At 34.9% G+C, this 19,152-nt stretch overlaps 1 protein-coding gene across 4 annotated transcripts in view; it reads right to left on the bottom strand.

Annotated features, from left to right (window-relative positions):
* LRBA (LPS responsive beige-like anchor protein) overlaps positions 1-19,152 on the bottom strand; it is a 377,228-nt gene that overhangs the window by 302,822 nt on the left and 55,254 nt on the right. For all 4 annotated transcript variants that reach the window (XM_021393535.1, XM_021393537.1, XM_021393538.1 and 1 more), the window contains 8 exons: positions 17,827-17,919; positions 16,371-16,479; positions 15,937-16,018; positions 14,098-14,221; positions 13,655-13,847; positions 2,180-3,187; positions 958-1,133; positions 204-357 (listed from right to left, as the gene is read on the bottom strand). In XM_021393535.1, coding sequence (XP_021249210.1) covers positions 204-357; positions 958-1,133; positions 2,180-3,187; positions 13,655-13,847; positions 14,098-14,221; positions 15,937-16,018; positions 16,371-16,479; positions 17,827-17,919 — 1,939 coding nt within the window. The remainder of the gene's footprint in view (positions 1-203; positions 358-957; positions 1,134-2,179; positions 3,188-13,654; positions 13,848-14,097; positions 14,222-15,936; positions 16,019-16,370; positions 16,480-17,826; positions 17,920-19,152) is intronic.

The raw sequence follows: 19,152 nt of genomic DNA on the forward strand, positions 1-19,152 counted from the left end.
GGGATGATGCAGCTAAGTGACGACTTTTTATCTCTTCAGGCAAAAAGGGCAGGCACCCAATTTATCTTTGAGAAAACGTGGAATTAGCATAAGGAAGGAAATACCCCCCTTTCCCAAAAGAACAGATATAATATTTAATATGCTATACAAAGGAAGGCATACTCCCACAAGAGAAATTTTAAAATGAAAATGAAATCTCTTACAGTAGCAGATGTGGCAGCAGAAAGCAGTGGCAAAATGCCACCACAAGCCATGATCATGTTGTCCATCACTTGAGAGATGAGGTGAATTGTATTGTGTACAAATATGACATTGTCACTGCTATTCACAAAATCCATTACAGTTTTTGTAGAATGACTGTCCAAAACACAAAAGCAGGTTTCATGAAAATACTTTCAGAAAACAGCTTCATTTTTACAGTATTTTAGCATGTTTGTTTACAAAAAAACTAAAATGAAACAGTTAGCAAGGGGCAGCAAATATCACCATATGATTTGGCTGATGTTCATTACTCTAAATCTAAAACTACATTTCCTTTCAGTTCTTAAACCTCTCCAGATCGCAGCTAGCTAATAACATCAAGATGTGTAATTAAACATTTAAAATTTTTAACATTTTAAAATTATTTGGATAAAGACGATCCATGATTATCTGTTATAGCAAAAGTCACTGTATCAATGCATACAATAAAGTCCCATGGAGGTATTAACTAAATCTTAACATAAATCTTTGGAAAAACAAGGTAAATACTAAGAGATAAAAAAATACTAAAATATGAATAAATACTAAAACCAAAAAAATGGATGTTTGGGTATAGGCCATAAAAAAGATTTCTGAGTATGAGTAAACTACCAGCTTTCCAAGTTAAAGAGTAACTCTCATATAGTTTCAAGGAAATCTCAAGATAATCATAACCAAAATGCCAGTCAAATCATCCAATGGAAAGCACAAATTTACCTTCTCCACATCTGTATATCTGTTTCAATGGAAAAGAGCAAGTCTGTAAGCAAGCGCTGATGCATCAGTGACCACTTAAACTCAGGAATACGGAACACAGTTGACCTAGAGTCTCTTTTCTGCCCATCTGAGGTAGCAGCTAGCTCTTGTCCTGAACAATCTTGCTGCCTTGACATCTGCAAGCACAATTTTTAGACAAAAAAAATACCCACATCCTGGTTACTAGTTTCCATGGAATACTGAAAGGCATTCAGCATTTAGATATTGCACAAGTTTTTAGACTTTCAACATAGTTACCAATAAAGCTAAAACTAATACACAAAAGCTATTTATTGGATACGACAAACCTACAAACTAGTCTACAGCTGCACTACTACACCTGTCAGTCTAAGCATACACAAGCAGCAACTCGACCTTACCACAGGAGGAGTATATGTTGCTGTAGACAGTGTTTTTCCTCCTTTAAGGAAGAATGGTGCAGAATGAAGAGCATCCATTAACAGGTATCTCTGCAGAAGGGAAGCACTTAGATGCATGACTATTTAACCATGAAAAGCTGAGACAGAAACTGAAAACTAGAGCGGTGGAGCATAGCAGTAGACTATAGAAGCCCAGTTTTAAATGATGCTTGCACAAAAACATAAGCTGTGGAGCTTATCACGATGGAGTGATAACTCTGTAAAATTTTAGTTTCAAAAATATATAGTGTACCTGCAGAGAAGCAAAAGTAAAAAATATTTTCACAAGTTCCGTCAGGATATCATACAAATTTAGTGGTATCTTTTCTGCACAAGGTTGAGTTTACTACTGAATAATTCAAAGAGTTACAATTGTAAGAGATCAGATTGAAAAGAGAATAAGGGAGTTCATTAAAGAAGTAGAAGAAATGCTAGATGAAATCAAATCAGAATAGAAATGTTTCCCTCAGTCCTTCCAAGTTAAGAATGGAAGTACTGACACAAAGAAAGGATACAACTAGCCAAACACTGACTCCATCAGCATCCATAAGCAGATGTTCAAAGAATAAAAGTTTGGAAACTTCGCAGCACACAAATTTGTAAGAATTATGGCTATTTTAATCAAAGGTTGAAAGTGCTCTTTAGATAACTGGCAAAATCCAAATATATTAAAATGCGTATTGGCACCCTTTTTTGAAAATGCCAACAATTAAGAATCTCCTTTTATTTTTAAGCTAAGTATATAAAGGACAGATAGAACTTACCTCAGATAGGGATCTGGGGGGCAGAGGTGCTTCTAGACCTGTGCTGGCTTTCAGTTCCAGTCTTTCTGTATCTGATGCAACACTAGAAACATCAAGCCTGGCAATTCTTTTTTCAGAGGCTCCAGCAGGCTCTGGTACATGTGCATTGGTATCTTCAGCTGTTCTGGGTTCACTATAAAGCACCTTTTCTTCCTCCAGCTTCTTTTTCCCTTCTGAATTTGGTTGATTCACTACTTCTTCAACTGCAGAACTGACTGTTTCTGATAAAGCCAGTTCTTTGTTTTGCCCATCCATGCCTCCAGTATCTTTGGATTTTAAAAGCACAGATTCAAGTTTCTGTTGTATTGCTTTTTCCTGCTTTGTCTCTTGGTTTTCATTCGAGCTATGCTTTTTGTCTGTTTCTGCAAACTCTTCTGAAGGTAAAGGCATACTACTTTCCTCTTTCAAATCAACGAAGTCACCTTCATCTTCCACTTCCACTGTTGCTTTTTCCATTCTTTCTGGACTTTCACGAGTTTCTCCTTCCAAAGCAGTTTCCATTACCAAAGAAGTCGCAGTAACAGCAACTGCTTCCTCCACAAGCTCATGAGCTTTGCTCAGAGAATCTTCAATTGCTTCAGCTATTCCACTACTAATTTCTGAAACACTGGGTTTTATTGCTTCTGGCTCCAGAGAAAGTTCTGAACAAGGCACTGCTTCTAGATCCTGTGTAGTTTCCTTGTCCTCTTCCTCTAAGTCCTTCCTTTGTTCAGAGACTGAAGGAGTTTGCTGGTCACCATATGACTCATTTTTTTCAGTACTGGACTCTGTATCATCACGGACAGAAGTAACAGTAGCAGCCTCCTTTAATTCCAAACATTGCTTCTTTCCCACAATTTCAGCTTCTTTGCTAACTCCAGAAATTGTTCTAATTGGAGCTGAAGGACTTATTCCACTCCCTTCACCTCCCTTCCCTTGGTATTCCCTGTACATTTGAGAAAGACTCTCTTTGTGCATTTCAAAGGTTACCTAGAAGAACAGAGTTGAAAGGACAGGAAAATATATACATTAATGATCATTTCCTCTGAAAACCTCAAAATCCTTATTCAAATCACTAATTTCTACTACAAATTTATATCGGATGCTATCCTCACAATACTGTAATACAAAAAGTTAAAAATGAATTTCATATTGCAGATCACTTCAACTAACAGAAAGTATTTCTTAACTATATCTGTAATCTGTCTCCAAGGATAGGAACTAAGACATTTACTAGAAGTACTCAGTTTTAAAGACTATTTCTAGTAAAACAAGTTTAAATGTTTCAAGTTTAATATCTATACTTAACACTACCATTATTTCCTTGGCTGACAGCTACTTGCGTTCATTTAACTATATAGGATGCAGATAAAAACACAACAATGTAACATCCACAGAACTACCAAGTGCAAGATAGCTGCTAATATCAATTTTTGATAGGAGGAGACACTTTGAACTAAATAACAGGGGCACTTACACTCACATAATTTTAGTAATTTAAGCATTTTCAACAGACAGCAAGAAAAATCTAAGTAGTTAACATTTAAAAAAATAAAAACAATTAACATCTGATAACATATAATGAAGTCAAAATCTTGGGGACTGCTAAATGATGCCAAAAAAAATTCTGCAGAAGACTCAGTCTCCACCAACCTGAGAGGTTGCACCCTATCTGTCAAAAAAAGCATAAAAATTACAAAGCCTGACTAAAGTGAAACAATTTGCCTACAGATGAGCAAAAAATAAAAACAAAAAAAAATCACAGAATCGTTAAGGCTGGAAGAGATCAAAATCATCCAGTCCAACCAAAATATTTTTATGTACATAAAGAAAATTCAGGAGAGAAAATCTTTATATACATACTGATAATACCACACTTGCCCAAATAAATAACTGTGTGATAAAACTAAATCCCATGGGATTAAGTAAAGTTGTTACTATTCTGTCATAAAATTTAGTTTATCCACACTTTTCTGTTTAGGATTTAGATTCTTCTTCCATCCTCAAAGTGCCTATTTATCCTCTTTATTCCAACAAAACTGAAATGAGCTGTGAAGCTATAAGCTTAGATCTCAAAATAAGCTGCAACTGCATTTGTTGTGCTTTAACTGTTTTTTTTCTTCATTGCAAATATGTACGCAGACCAGTATATTTTTTTAAATACACGGATGCACATTTTCTCACACTTTTACATAACTTGTTCATTTAGATCTCGTTTGAAAATTTCTACATATATAGTACTCAAGGTGATGATAAGTCAGTAGGAAGTTAAAAACTGACGGTACTAGAAATCAACGTTAAATCTGAGAGGATCAACGAAAGAACAAAAGTAACATATATATATATATATTTGTAGCAATTTGCATTGTCAGTGCTAGTTTTTTAGCAAACTACTTTTTCCATCAAACATGTATTAATGTACTATAGGAGCAGTATACTGTACCAACATGTGATTTTAAGCATTTTATTAGTTCAAGTTAATATAATAGTCTGTAGCAACGGAACAGAGAAATCCTTTGTTTCAAAAAAAAATTATTCCCATATTAGTTTCAAATAAATAAATAAATACAGTGTGAATCACAACAAACAGCTAAAAGCTCATCCATCTATCACAATGAATCTATAAAACATTTCACTGCGGGGGATTACTAAACAGCTTTGGATATTTTTATTTGTTGTTTTGTTGTTTTTATTTCAGAAATAGCCCTCTAAACTACCCCCAAAGCCAGGATGTCAAAGGTTACCTGAAGAACATCATATTAACAAGCCCTCCTTTGAATTTTTAACTTACTTTCAAAAACTTGACTAGGTAAATAAACTACTGTTGGTCAAATGCATTGTTTATGAATAGAAGAAATCCTGACAACTGGAGGTTATCTACAGTCAGCTTTCCCCCTTTCTCTGTCTCCCTGTTGTTGCCTCCATTTCAAAAATTAATAAAAAGCTTTATTTCAACAAGTATAAAGGAGGCATTTAACAAATGAAAATACTGTTGTTACGTACTCTTAATTGATTAACCAAAATCATCCTGTGCTTCTTTCTCTTTCAGTATAGTTTCCTGTTGAATGTTCTTTTTTTGGTAGTTTTTTTTTTTGTGATAACTTAACATGTCCTATCTTGAAGTCATATTGGTACCACAGATTAATTTTGCATGTTAACATGTGAAACATAAATACTAGTATTTGTGGTTTTGTTTTTCCATCTAAGACCACTGGAAGATACAAGTATGAGTTCTAATGACCATACAGATTAGAGATGCAGTCAACTTTGCAATAGGTTCTTCTCTGCCCAGCTTGAGTCAAAAGTTAAAAATGTAATGTACATGGATGTAGTACAATTTCACAATCGGTCTCACTTGAAACAAGGAATAGACAATGGTTTGGACGCCATTATAGAGCAACCCCTTTAACACTCTGGAAACCAAACTGTGCTCCTCAGGATTGTTAATCGCCAATACCAAAAAGAATGGGGCAAGAAAGTCAATACAGACAACTATTATCTTTACAGATGGGCAGTGTAAACTTCTGGGCAAATAAATCCAAGCATAATCTGATGAGAATCTATACTGATTGAAGAACAATGCAGTTAACTGCAAGGAGAGCCGCACTGAAAGAAAATCAGAAAGCACAGAACTGCAGGAGTACATCACACACAAAAAAAAGTCACCTAAAAAGGAAACAATTTTCTACTCCCACCATAAACATCAGAAAGGTTTAATGTCACTTAGTAATTAAGGAATTAGACAATGTACTTTATATAATAGGGAAATCAAAATAGCAACAAACATAAAATTAGACAGACTACAAGATGGGATTTTTCAAACTTGCACATCAAATCTGGGGGTTTCTTGGTAGTACAGAAATTATGAAGTATAGCTTAGCAAAAATCAACTTTTCAACGTGCCTGTCTAAATAGTTCCACTTACTATATAGCTTTATAATTTCTTTTGACAGGAAACCAAGAAATAGAAGTAGCACAACGAAGGCATTGGATAATTCTTCCCCTACTTTTTTGTTCCATGACATGGCATTTAGGAATTACACAAGTTCAAAGCCAAATAATACCCCACAAGGAAAATGCAAACATTAACCAAAGCAGTATGAATAGGATGAAAAATGAAATAGAAATTGAGATTATTAAATACAAGTAGACTGAGATAGTATATAAAAGTATTAAACATTAGGATCTGCAAACCTGCAACCATTTACAAGAAAACAATCAGCTTGGAGAACCTTAAATGTACTTGTCATTTTTTATTTTCCTTAAGGCATTTGCTACTGTAAGGCTGATAATACAAAATTAATTACTAGAAATTGTTCTAAATTGGTGAGCTAAAAGGCCAATCATTAATCTTCACCATCATTTGATGGGTAATCCATAGCTGTTTGCAATGCTTGGAATGCAACTCTACACACTACTAGCTAAAGACACTTGTGAGCTAATAACTGCAACATTTGCCTCCACCATTAATTTTAACTTAATTTGACATCCAACATTTACTAATTGGCAAGGAGAAAAATTAGCATACAGTAAGGAAAAAGGTTAAGATGATTGACATTTGCATTAAAGAACATAGGGAAAATATTTTAACTACATGTTAAGATTCTGTCTTTTTTTCCCACTATCAAATGGGCAATTTCAGAGAGGAGCAGAACTGAATGTCTGCCAGACAGGTCAGACAATTATATAGTACTGCCACTTTCCTACAGAGTCTGCTCAGTGCTGAGTAATTTCTGTGCTGCTGATGCCTTCAATAAACTTAGTAATTCCAGAAGGCATAAAAACTTAATATCTTAACAAGCTGTCAACGGTTTACGGGCGTTAGGCCCGATTCCGTGACAAAGGGGACGGGGGACCCAAGGGCCCACGTCCCGGGAAAAGGGAAAAGGGGAAAAGGGTAGGGAGATGGCCCTGAGAGCAAAGAACAGCGGCAACAATCTGAGGAGAAACAAACTAATTTACTAAATAAAATATCGGAATGCAAAACAACACACTATAATACAATATAATTACAATTTAAGCTGATAAATCCAACACAGAGAGAGAGAATGTCCCAAAGTCAAGGTAGGCCTTACTCTACTACCGACAATAAGATGGCTGGAGAGCGAGGTGCTGCCAAGACGAGAGACGGCAGAAAAAGGGACAAGGTCTCGTGATCTGCAAGTTCTTATACTGCGAGCTTCTATCTTTTCCCTCCGGCTGGAAAATGGTAACAAAGGAGCAAAGTACCGTGGGGACTGTAGTAGTCCTTCTCTTCTGAACTAGGTATGTCCACTACATGATGTTATGATGTGGAATACCAATAACCGAAAATCACAAAACCATGACACAAGCATTGTATTGGTCTGTTTTTCCATTTCTCCATCAGAAACATTAACTGTTTAAATGTGGAAACTGATCCCCAATATCTGGCATCAATATCTAATTTTCAATTCAGTGTAGGGAAAGATAGAAAGGTACTATGCACAGCATACACTGACTTCCAGTCTGTAACCTACTGACCTAAGGAATCTCGGGGTTACCTCTGAGCATTTCATAGAAGACATAAGAAAAGCAAATTCACATGTATTATGGCAGGATGCCAAACATAAGAAGTTTTTTAGGAGTCATCTATGCTTCTATCAAAAAGCATTTATTGACATAAAAGTGGAAGAAAAAAAAAAGGTGAAAACTATATTTTCATGTTCCTACATTTTCACCTAAGTAGTAATACTTCTGCCTTTTTCTACCCTGATTCCAAAAGTATATGAATGCAAATAGTTTCTGGAGTAAGAAAGCAATTATTAGTCAACATATTCATAGAAGACTGCTTATTTGAGAGAGAAAGTTGTAAATCAGCTGTGGACTATTTTCAAATCCAGTCAAAGTATATCTTTACTGTTACATCACTATACAACAATGAATTGAAGTAGCATACCAAGCACATTTGCTCATTTTCACTTCAGAATTTTTTAGCTTGTTTAAATTGCAAGACGTTAACACGTTATCCTCTCATAGTATTTATTTCCTCTCTCTTTTCCAATCCTTGCCACCATTTCTAAGTTCAATAGACAGTCAAATTCTCCACAGAATACTATTGTGCCTTGAACACCTTTGGTATCCAGTTACTAACAAAAATATATCATAGCTAAATTCAGTATTTACCATTGTGCATGTCTTAACACTCATCTATAGGTCTTGAACACTTCTCTTCCTGGCCGTAGCTTGCCTATGTGTCCATATGTTGTTGGAAGCCCCATAGCAGACAATACAACTCACAGCCCAGAGGTATTTTCTCCTTTAGTCCCAACAGCCACAGCAAACGCAGATAGCAGTGAGTATGGAGGAGGTTTATCTCAATCTCTGCAGCAACTGCAAAGCAGGCCACCAACAGTTCTCAGACCTGCAGAGGCAGGTCCCATCTTTCAGTGTTCTACAAAGTGATAAAGATGAGAATCCATTTTCTCTTCAAGTCCTCTCTGCTTAGGGGCACTACTTCATACCTGTTTGCCACTTCTTCACATCAGTTCTTTCCCCTGCATTTATGTTTCCCCATTTCTTCTTTTTGAGATCTCTGGCATTTCTCAATCAGTAGCAGATATCTATTACGCTCTCTCTTTAAGGGCTTCCGTGCAGCTCCATCTTACTCAGCTGATCCTGCTCTTTCTTGCTTCATAAACTCACAGATGACCATGATCATTTTATTCCTGTTTCCCATTTCAGTCTCTTCTTTCAGTTCAATTCAGTCAAATTTTAACATCCCACCTTTAACCATGACATACTACTCAAACTAAGTGAAAAACAAGACGGAAAAGCTCCCCAGTAAACATACATGCTGCATGTGTAAGAGCTCATCAGTGATTCAAGATCCCTCCTTCCAATTATTCTGCCAGCTGAATAATGAAATTACTTTCTTTTCAGAAGGCCTGATCAGGAAAAGCCTTCTTACATACATCCTACAAAAGAAAGCTCGAGGAGGGAGGCAGGGAGGTAGGAACTTGATGATCCTCAGGGTCCCTTCCAACCCAAGCCATTCTATGATTCTATGAATGGAAGACTGCATCAGGCCCACAACCTTGGAGGGTGCATAATTTGAAGGGAGGCTGCACATTCTACTCTACAAGTTCCTTCTACTCTCCACAAATAAGGTGGCCTTCTCTGAGAATCATTTACATCTAAAAAAGGCAATATCTTTTAACAAATAGCTATTCATACCATAAGAATTAACCCCTTACTTAAGTATTTCAAGCATGCTTCTAAGTAACTGCATCTCCCCCAGCCTTGCTTCCAAAATCCTGCCACTTATAAAACTCTCTTGACTAGCTACCTCCACTTCTTTTCAGGGCAATGCAGACACTTTTCAGAAGACTGAAGGACATCCGAAACCTTCAAAATGCCTTAGATAAAAATGCCTGGACACACAAATATAGGAGACCCTACCCTCTCCAAAATATGGGAGAAAAATGGAGAGACAGCCCTCCTCAGCAGCTCAGGAATGTCACTTGGATTTGGACTCAAGAGACTACCACTACTACCTGCTACTTTCTAAAACTACAGCTCTATGTTCTCTTCTCTGCAAATTGAAGTGTTTTTTTTTTTGTTTGCGTGATTTTTTTTTTTTGTTTTGTTGGCTGGTTTTGCAAGGTTTCTTCCTCATATTATAGTCATCATATATTAATTTCTCCACCACCTAATCTTTGCTGGTTTTGCCAATTTTCATGCATACAGATTTAACATTTACCAGTGTTTATTACAATTACACTTTGGTCAGAAAACTAACAACTACACTGAAGTAAGTTGTGTTTTAAATTACTAACGTTTTAAGATTATTCTTCTTTCCTATTCAGATCAGTGAACAGAATTCAAAACATTTTCCACTTAAAGTGACAATAAAACCATAGTACGGACATATTAAAATTTCTGAGTCTTACCCAATGACAATTTGTTGAGCGAATAAAAATGATTCAGAATTTACCCAGCTGTCTTCTCTTTAACCAAACCATACGATTACGCAGACTAGCTTTTGAGATAATATATTTAAGGTCCTAAAAATAAGCAAATACTAGTTCTTTCCAGCAGTTTAAAACACAGAAATAATTTAGGAGTGCCTTTACATTGTGTAAATCGTGATATCCTTATAAAACTTGGGGATCCTGAATGGTCAAAAAGGCAAGTTGTTCTCTATTGTTTCCTATTATTAAATATTAACAAACCCATTTGTTCCTTTTACTAAGTAACGCTACTAGAGGAATAAAGAGTAAGGCCTTGCTACGATGACTAAAATGTATAATAAAATCAAATTCTTCAAATCTGTCATAAATCCAGTTCCAGCTGACTAGAACAAACCTGAGTTCTAATTTAATTTTTTCATTAACATTTTTACTAAACTAGAAGCCACAAATGGAACATATTGTATGCATCATGTTAATATTTGAAAAATAGCAAAAAATATAATATGGGTATCAGTAAAATACATGACCAAAGTTAAGATATTTGGCTTTAAAAAGGTTACACACACCTTTTAAATTCTGAGTGCAAGGAAACCAATGTAGTGCAATTACGCTAGAAAAGCCGTTGCTGCTTATAAAACATTGTGCAGCTGTTGGAGGAGAGGGTTACAGTGACAAACAGCTTCCCTGCTACAAAGGTGGCAGGAAATCTATCAAACTGGACAATAAAATTGCAATTGAGTTTCTTTGGCTTTTTATAGCAGCTGCATGTATCTTGATGTGTAGCTCTGCAAAACCTATCCAATTCTGTAATACTATTCCTTTATATACTAGTTCTTTATCATAGAATAGTGTTATAAATTAGTGGTAAGAAAGGAGCAAAGGGTTGTAAAAAGAAAAAATAAGCAGTAACCCAATACAATTAGAGATGAAATAATAAAAACACAAATTGGTTATTCTCTTAGCAGTGTTAAGGAAATATTTTTGTTCCCATAATTCCTACAATACTTCGAAAGCATACTAGAAATCAAAAACGCCTGAGATGCACTTAACATCTAACAATTTGCCACCTGAATGATGTCTACCCCATGTTACATATGAATCTGTATGAATCTCAACATTGGTATGGCAGAATAGAAGAATATTCAAAATAAATAAAAATAAGGGGGCTAAAAATTAATTATTAGATATTGATATATAAGGACATTTTCAAGTGATTACTAACATTTCACCACAGAGTTTTTTTTAGCAATTTATCGTAATTTATGTTAATATAGTTGCAAGATAGCTATGAAACACATCACCTAGCTTTATACAGCTAGCCAGCATAAAACACAACTATATATATATTTTTTTAAAAATCAAGGCAAATGTATAAAAAGTTAACGAAGTCCAATTTTAAAACCTTTGATTATTATATTATCATTCACACTGCTATCATTATGTTAGTTTGTGGCTGTTTTTGTTGTTTAAACATTTTCCTTTGTGTTTCTTGAACTGGATATTATTAGCATCCATGTCCAAACAAATGGAACTCAGATTCATCAGAATTCCTTCAAAATGTCGATACAACTCCACTGCTAGTGCTGCCTGTAATCATACACTTCTAACTCTACCATAGTTCAATTTCCTCCAAAGTAGGCTGGAAGAAGGAAATGTCCTTATGTTTTGACTGGAAAGCCAACAAGTTAGACGTAGGCAAACTGATAATAGAAAGTTACTTAGACCACCTGGCTTAGATACCTTGCTGTGCCGGCATGCCAGGAACTGCCCATGAGAAACACGAAGGGTGAAGAACACCATATTCTCATACATTATGGTACTGCACAAAAACCACCTATGGCTATTCCAAAAAATAAAAAAGTCAAGTATAATCATCTGTACCTCCTATTTCTTGATATTTTGATATTTCCTAAAACCAGATTTCTTTTCTTAATATTTGGCCGTAATGCGATCACTTAAAATCTTGATTTTGGGGGGACTTTTTTTTTTTTTTTAAACATCTATTAATTCTAGACCATTGATTCACCTCATTGTCACTAAATTAAGATAATGATCCCAAATTCATATAATTATTGTCTTACCAAAGCTGTTTAGGTTGGATTTCATACATTACATTATCTACATTAACAGCAACAAAAAAAATGGACATACAGCTTTTAAAATGTGGAAAATAATTTTTAAAAAGTTCTCTATTACAAAGGTAGGAAGGTGTTCTTCCTCTATGGGGACAGTTCCCCAGCAATTCTAAGGAAATGCAGAAATGCTCTAAATTATGCCAGTTTTTATAAACATACATTAGGGATCTTTAATCTAGCTACACCTTGCCATTGTACAATCTACTCTACCCACACCTATGCATCTGGAGGGAAAGAGGAGAAAAAGATTTCTGAGGACAGTAGAGCCAACACAAAAGATGGATGATAAAGCATATTTCAACAACTAAAAAAGTAATCTCTATAAAGGGTTAAAATTTGGCACTGTATTCTTTGCACCTGGAACACATTTAGCCAAGTGACTGCTTAATGATACCATCTCATACGCTTTTTTTTTTTTTAAATACAGATTTCTACATTTGTCTCCCCATAGCCAAATAATTGACTATAAAGCTATGAATATTAAGAATAAACAGAGCTGCCAAATAACAGTATTCTTGCTGCTTCAGGAGAGGGGGGAAAGGGGAACTCATACAAAACCAGACTCTCAGAAACTTTAATGATTCCTTGGAATCCTAAAATGAACTTTAGGTTTTGAAGAGTGGTAGATGTCCCTTCTTACATGCTTAAATTACACACATGCAAAAATACTGAATTTACAGTTTAAGTCATTTTAACTGATTATTTCTGACAAACCATAATTATAGGACTCACACTGGACTTGTTTTTTTGTTGTTCAGAAGAAGAGAGGAGAGTCATATTTTAAATAACTTTGATTTGCTTAGAGATCCACTAACAACTTTTGGGTACAATTCTAGTTGCAAAACAAAACAAACAAAAAACACAAAAATAACGAAGGCTAATAGTCTTTCTCATACTACAAGGATTTGCTTTCACACTCTGTATCCCATGACAGCTTAACAGCTGAAGCATCTGTCCTAACTCTGATACCTCTGCTTTTCACTGGTTTTACAGTTTGTTCGCATCACCAAAAGATATTTTTGTTTATGAATAGATATGGTGCGCCCCCTTGTGCTCATGCCGTTACTAAAAACCCAGATACTAAAATTTTTCAGAAAATGCTCCTAAAATGATTCTCACGTGTCATTGATTTTCAATAAAAATCAATACTATCACTATTTCAGCAACCAAAAAAAATTCCACACATTTCTTTGAAGCATTAAATCAACAAAATTAATATTTAATTGTGAAGTATTTGGAAGAAGTATATTTGGTGATAGATACAGAGATATTCTAATTATTTTAAATACTCATCTTCACATTAAGACTACTGCACTGTATGATCCAGCACTTTAAGGCTCCAAAATTCATTATATCACATAAAAAAACTCCCAACTAATTTAAACACTCACCTTTGAATGTGTGATAGACAGCGTATCCACCCAAACACGCCAGCCACCCCACTCATATTTGATAGCATGGTAAAGCAAGATTCGAAAAATGGTATACACCATCTCAGTTATCTTCTGCTCCTCAGAAGTCTTGGGATTAAAACAGCAAAGAGAAAGCATCCACTCCTGCCAAACGGAGCATTGCAACAAACTCCTGCAAAATACACACTATTTAATAAAGGTTCTAAGTATGTCTTAGAAATACACATCCTGCCACTAAGGTGTACATCTCTCAAATTGCAGCAGTGTGCAAGATTCTCTAATTTTACATATCCAAGACTATATTACAGATTTTGCTGAACAGCAACAAACTGTATGTTCTTAATGAGGCTAACAAGAATACCTTGTTACGTTCTTCATGCTGCTCATTTTCATACATATATGCATAGGGTAAGACATCTTACCTCCTATTTTCTCTGCTGTTATTAAAAAGTTTAATCATATCTGAGAGAAAGGCTCGCCGAATCTCCAAAGTTTCTGGACTCTGTGGACAATTACGTAGTAGGATTGCAATAACCTTCAAAATCTCTGTAAAATAGTTAACAAGCAAGAAAATATTAGTACCAAGCAATGCTTAAGACACTGGACACCTTCCAATATTGTCTGTATGCTAATTATTTCAAGAAAAGTGATTTCACAAAAAAAATTATATTACACTTAGAAGAAGTAACTATTTGAGCAGAAAGTTTAACTATTTCAAATCCGTTCTTCCATGACCTCTCAAGCCTGCTCATCCTTCAGGGAAACTGCAGGTCTGACGCAGCTGCAGAAAATGGAAGCAGAGTTAAACTACTCTGCATTTTTTTTTAATATAATTATCAAGTTTCAGCAACACAAATGTTATTGCATGATAAATAAATTTAATACACATTACTATCAGAATGTGTAAGAACCTTATTCTAAGGAAGAGATAATACATCATGTATAAAATCAACTAGAGAAAATTGCATAAATTTTGTCCTCCATTATTAACTGTGAATTTTTGAAAAATGTGAAAAACTTATCATTCTTAACAATTTCTATCATAAAAAAAAATGTTTGAGGAAGGGGACTAAGCCTTCATAATCTAAAGTTCCACTGCTTATTCTAGGAACATAATGTTTTCTGTGTTTTCTGAAGATGGTCAAAATCTTGGGTATCTTCCACCCCACGAAGCAAGTGGGGCAGTCACCGTTCTTGTCACTTCAAAAAAAAAAAGTTACCTTTGTAAATAAAGTAAGATGTAATTTGTACACAGTCACTGTGATGGTTTCAACTCATCTTGCACTATTTCTTTAAAAATTGCAATTTCTCCTTCGAAGAAATTAGTATTGATCTTAAAAAGGTAATCTAGAAATCACTTGTCCCACTAGACCTGAGTAATTCCAATCCATATATCTCACACTACAAATAATCTGTATTATTCACAACAGTAAGTACCAGCTTAAAAAATTTTAAGAAACAGAAATCTTGAGTTTCCTGCTTCACACAGACTTACCATAAGGCAAAGATTTACCATGGCCTAGTGCAACCAGATTTCCTTCTTAACTGCTTCACTTTCATTTCTCTTCCTAACTTTCCACATGAAGTAAACCCACAACTACGATCTACTTTTAATAACAAAGCAGCTATGAAAGTGAGAAATATATATTTCTCCAGAAAAAAAATGAATTCCCAAAGCTAACATAATGCCATTGTATTACACAAAGAATATATTAATAATTCATATAATTCAGGAAAGGAGATCAGTATTTCCTCTTAGTTCAAAAAACATCTAACGTTTCATATCAAGATACTTTGCATAAAGCAAGCTAACCAAAACAGTGAGCAGATACACTTCTCCTACTTTCCATCCAGCACTGTTGGACTGAAGGTAATTTAAGATGAAGGCTGCTTCCATATTTCAGGTAATTTAGTCTGGCATCACTAAATAATGCAATCAGAATTGTGCTGGAGCCTTAACATGTATTAAATCAAAGTATTCCGTGCATACAAGTATTGAAAATTCACTTCATAACATGACTGCACAGCCAAAAATGGTGAGTTATGAAGTACATACGTATTTATACTCAAACAGCTTTTTGAAAAACTAAAGAGACTTGCTTCCTAAATAACTCCAACTAAGTGGAGATTTCTTGTATGAAAAACTACTTCAAAATGAGATGAGCATTAAGACTGGTTAAAGTAATGAATAAGCACTCTCTCCTTCCCTCTCTCAGCAGACTTTTATTATGGTATCACTGAAAAATATTTATCATTCTTACGAGGATTTTGTATCTTCACTGTTGAATCTGGGTCAGGATGTTGTTTATGTATCACTTGAGTACAAATCTGTTCAGTCAGAATCTAGAGAGAAGAACAGACGTCATATCAACGCTGATAAAAAGAGCTTATTGAAAAATAGTTGCATACAATTTTTATATACCATCATCATTATTTCATTTCTCAATGGTTATAAAAACTAGCAAATTTTTTTCAGCTTACTTATTATCTGGAATTGTTCATAATAAGCATAACCAAGTTAGGCAAAAAAAAAATTCAAGTAGTGAGCTTCGAGGAAAAAAAAGCAGCACTCAGTTGCATCGCACAAAGGTTTTGGTGTCATCTGGAAAACATCAGTAGAAATATGCAAGCAATTTTCTAACAATGTCTTGCAAACAATTAGAAAGATGGAATTCTAACTACAGTATGTTACTACCTCAAATAAGACATTGTACGTGGTCATGGTGATCAAGTTTGTATGAAGCATCAGCCTTTCAGCCAGCAAAGAAAATAATCCATGTCCAAGCATGATTTCAGCTTTTCTCCTAAAACAATACAGAAAAATAAAAAAAAGCTTAAGTATTCAACTAGCTAGACAAAAAAAGCACGCCTCAAGAAATACAAAATGACTGAATTTTATCATTATTTTTAAGTCTTTCACCTTTGGCAAAGGAAAAGGGTAAGGATTCCAATTTTGAAAGAACTAGTCACTCAGTGAAAACAGAAGACAACTGTTTTTCTTTCATAAATGTGGCTCAGTCACTCACGGGCCCCAAAACCAGTAACACACTCCTAGAGACTTCTTGATAAACATTAAGAAAATGGCATCTTTGTCCTGATTTAACTCAAAAATATCTTTTAACCATGGACAGTGATCTCAATAGCTTTCTAGTATTGTAACCAACTTCCCATGTAACTCAGTTAATTGATATCAATATCACACTTCCTGACACAGCTGCACAACTTCATGACTTCCAAGATTAAAAAAAACACGGTAAACATGGTGAACAAAGGTATTTAAAGAAAAGATAGTGGACAAGTCCATGTGATGCTCCTACTATTCAAAGTAAAGACATCAGACATTTGCCCATAATAACCCTACTCTCAGATGCACAGGTCACGATTAAGATTATCTTTACAAGTATCTATCAAGATGCAGTCTCAGCTGAGAAGGCTTTAGAATTCCTACATCACTCACCTAGTGAAAAGGTAAAAACATCTATGTATTTGCAAAATACTGTTCTCTTACAGATGAAACAGAAATATCTGTCTGCTTTGACACTGAGTCATGACAACTCCAACCACATACAATCTTTTTACCTTAGTAAAAAGCTCACATCAAAAAATGGCTTACACACACAAGCTACCAGGCAAATTTAAAAAATTGCTGATTTAGCACAGTTTTACCCAATTTTACCGAAAAGGTTTAAAATGACACTTTGAGACATCTGAAATCTAGTTTCCAGTAAGCAATAAGGGTTTCCATCTCATCAGTCTAATTCTTGCTAATAATTTCACTAGCATAATGCAAAATTGCACTTTAAAGAGCAGGTAGCCACATATCAAATAAGTAGTAAATGATCTTGATAAGGAAGTGAGAAAACCTAGACACTAGTACTTTTACCACGTCAGAAATGGATTAGTGACAAACAAATTGAAAGTACTTAAAGAACAGGAGCTGCTATTCAGTGTAGTATATTTAATGATTAACCTACAACATAGCTTTTTTTATTTTATATGCAAAACAATACACATACACAAACCAACTCAGACATACATATAAATAAAAATTATTTATATATTATACAATTATATCTATATACGTATATGCACACACACACATGTACCAGTCACAAGATGCTATTTTCTTAGAGAATTAAACCAGTACGTACTTTGGAGCAAGATGCTTTAAGAAATATCCCATCACTTTCAGAGCTTGCACCCTGATGCCTTCACTTTTTGATGCTAAAAGCTTGTAGACGACCCTAAATAGAAAAAACACAAAGCTTCCTGAAATAGTTGAAATGCCAACAGTTTTTGGCATGACAAATTAATTGCAACAGACTGGAAATAAATTTATGCCCAAGCCTATTTTAAAAGGATGACTATTAATGAGTAGAACAAACAGAACAACATTTCTTTTTAACTGCCCAACAGTTATATAGGGACCTTGGAAATGAATTCATTTATACAACCCTGTTTGGATAAACAGGCTCTTGCTGAATGTAGTAGCAACACTAGCCAATGCTCAGTGATTCTGAAATTAGGTTTCTTCGGGCCACACAAAGTTAAGAAAGAGTTACTAGTGACTACTAAGGATGTGTGATGCATGCAGTCTGCCTGGCAGACAGTGTAAAAAGCCCATATCCCCAAGCAGCACTCAAGTTCTGTAAGCATATGATAATCATATTCCCATCAACTGTCCCTGATTACTAGATAGCTTCTCATCTCTGAATATTTAAAGCAGAAGTCCTTCTCAAGAAGTTTGCTTTGTTCACTAAATCAAACTGCGTGAGATTATATTATAGGTGTCTTAGTATAGGACAACAGGAGAGCAGGCAAATCAAAATTCCTGAAAAATCTGTTTCAGAAGTACTGGCTTTGGAGTTTGTAATTTAGTAATCACAAAGAGTCCTCAAAAGTAACATCACCTTTAATGTAGTTTACCTGTATTTTCAAAAAAGCAATCACAGTCACCAGCAGAATTCTGCTACTGTAGGTATCCATCCCTTAAGCTAGCTGGTAGGAGCTTTCCTCCCTATAGACCAGCTACTACAAGTGACTTTAAGAGACTTCACCACTGTCTTCAGAGGCGTATACTGACAACAGAACACTACCCGACCAGGCACATTTGACGGAGGAATACACGATTTATTAATTTCCCAAAAATAGTGTTTGTAATTGCAAATAGCAAATATACCACTAAGCATGGAAGCAAGCCGAGAAATGACCAGCAACAATACTGGAGCAAGGAATGTAACAAATGAGACAGGAGAGCAAAATGATTTGTCACAGTAGACTCACTATTCATACTGACTTGCCTGAGCGCTAGTTAATAAAAAAGAAAATGTCTAGTGCCAGTTGTTAAATAAAAACAAATACATTACATTGGAGATTCAACATGACATTCAAATGTTTTATTATTTGGAGTTCTTATTAGTTTCCTATAGCATAATACATTACCATACAAATGAAGTCTAAGGCGAAGAAAATAGGTT

This window comes from Numida meleagris, chromosome 4 (genome assembly GCF_002078875.1).
Source record: "Numida meleagris isolate 19003 breed g44 Domestic line chromosome 4, NumMel1.0, whole genome shotgun sequence".
NCBI lineage: Eukaryota > Metazoa > Chordata > Aves > Galliformes > Numididae > Numida > Numida meleagris.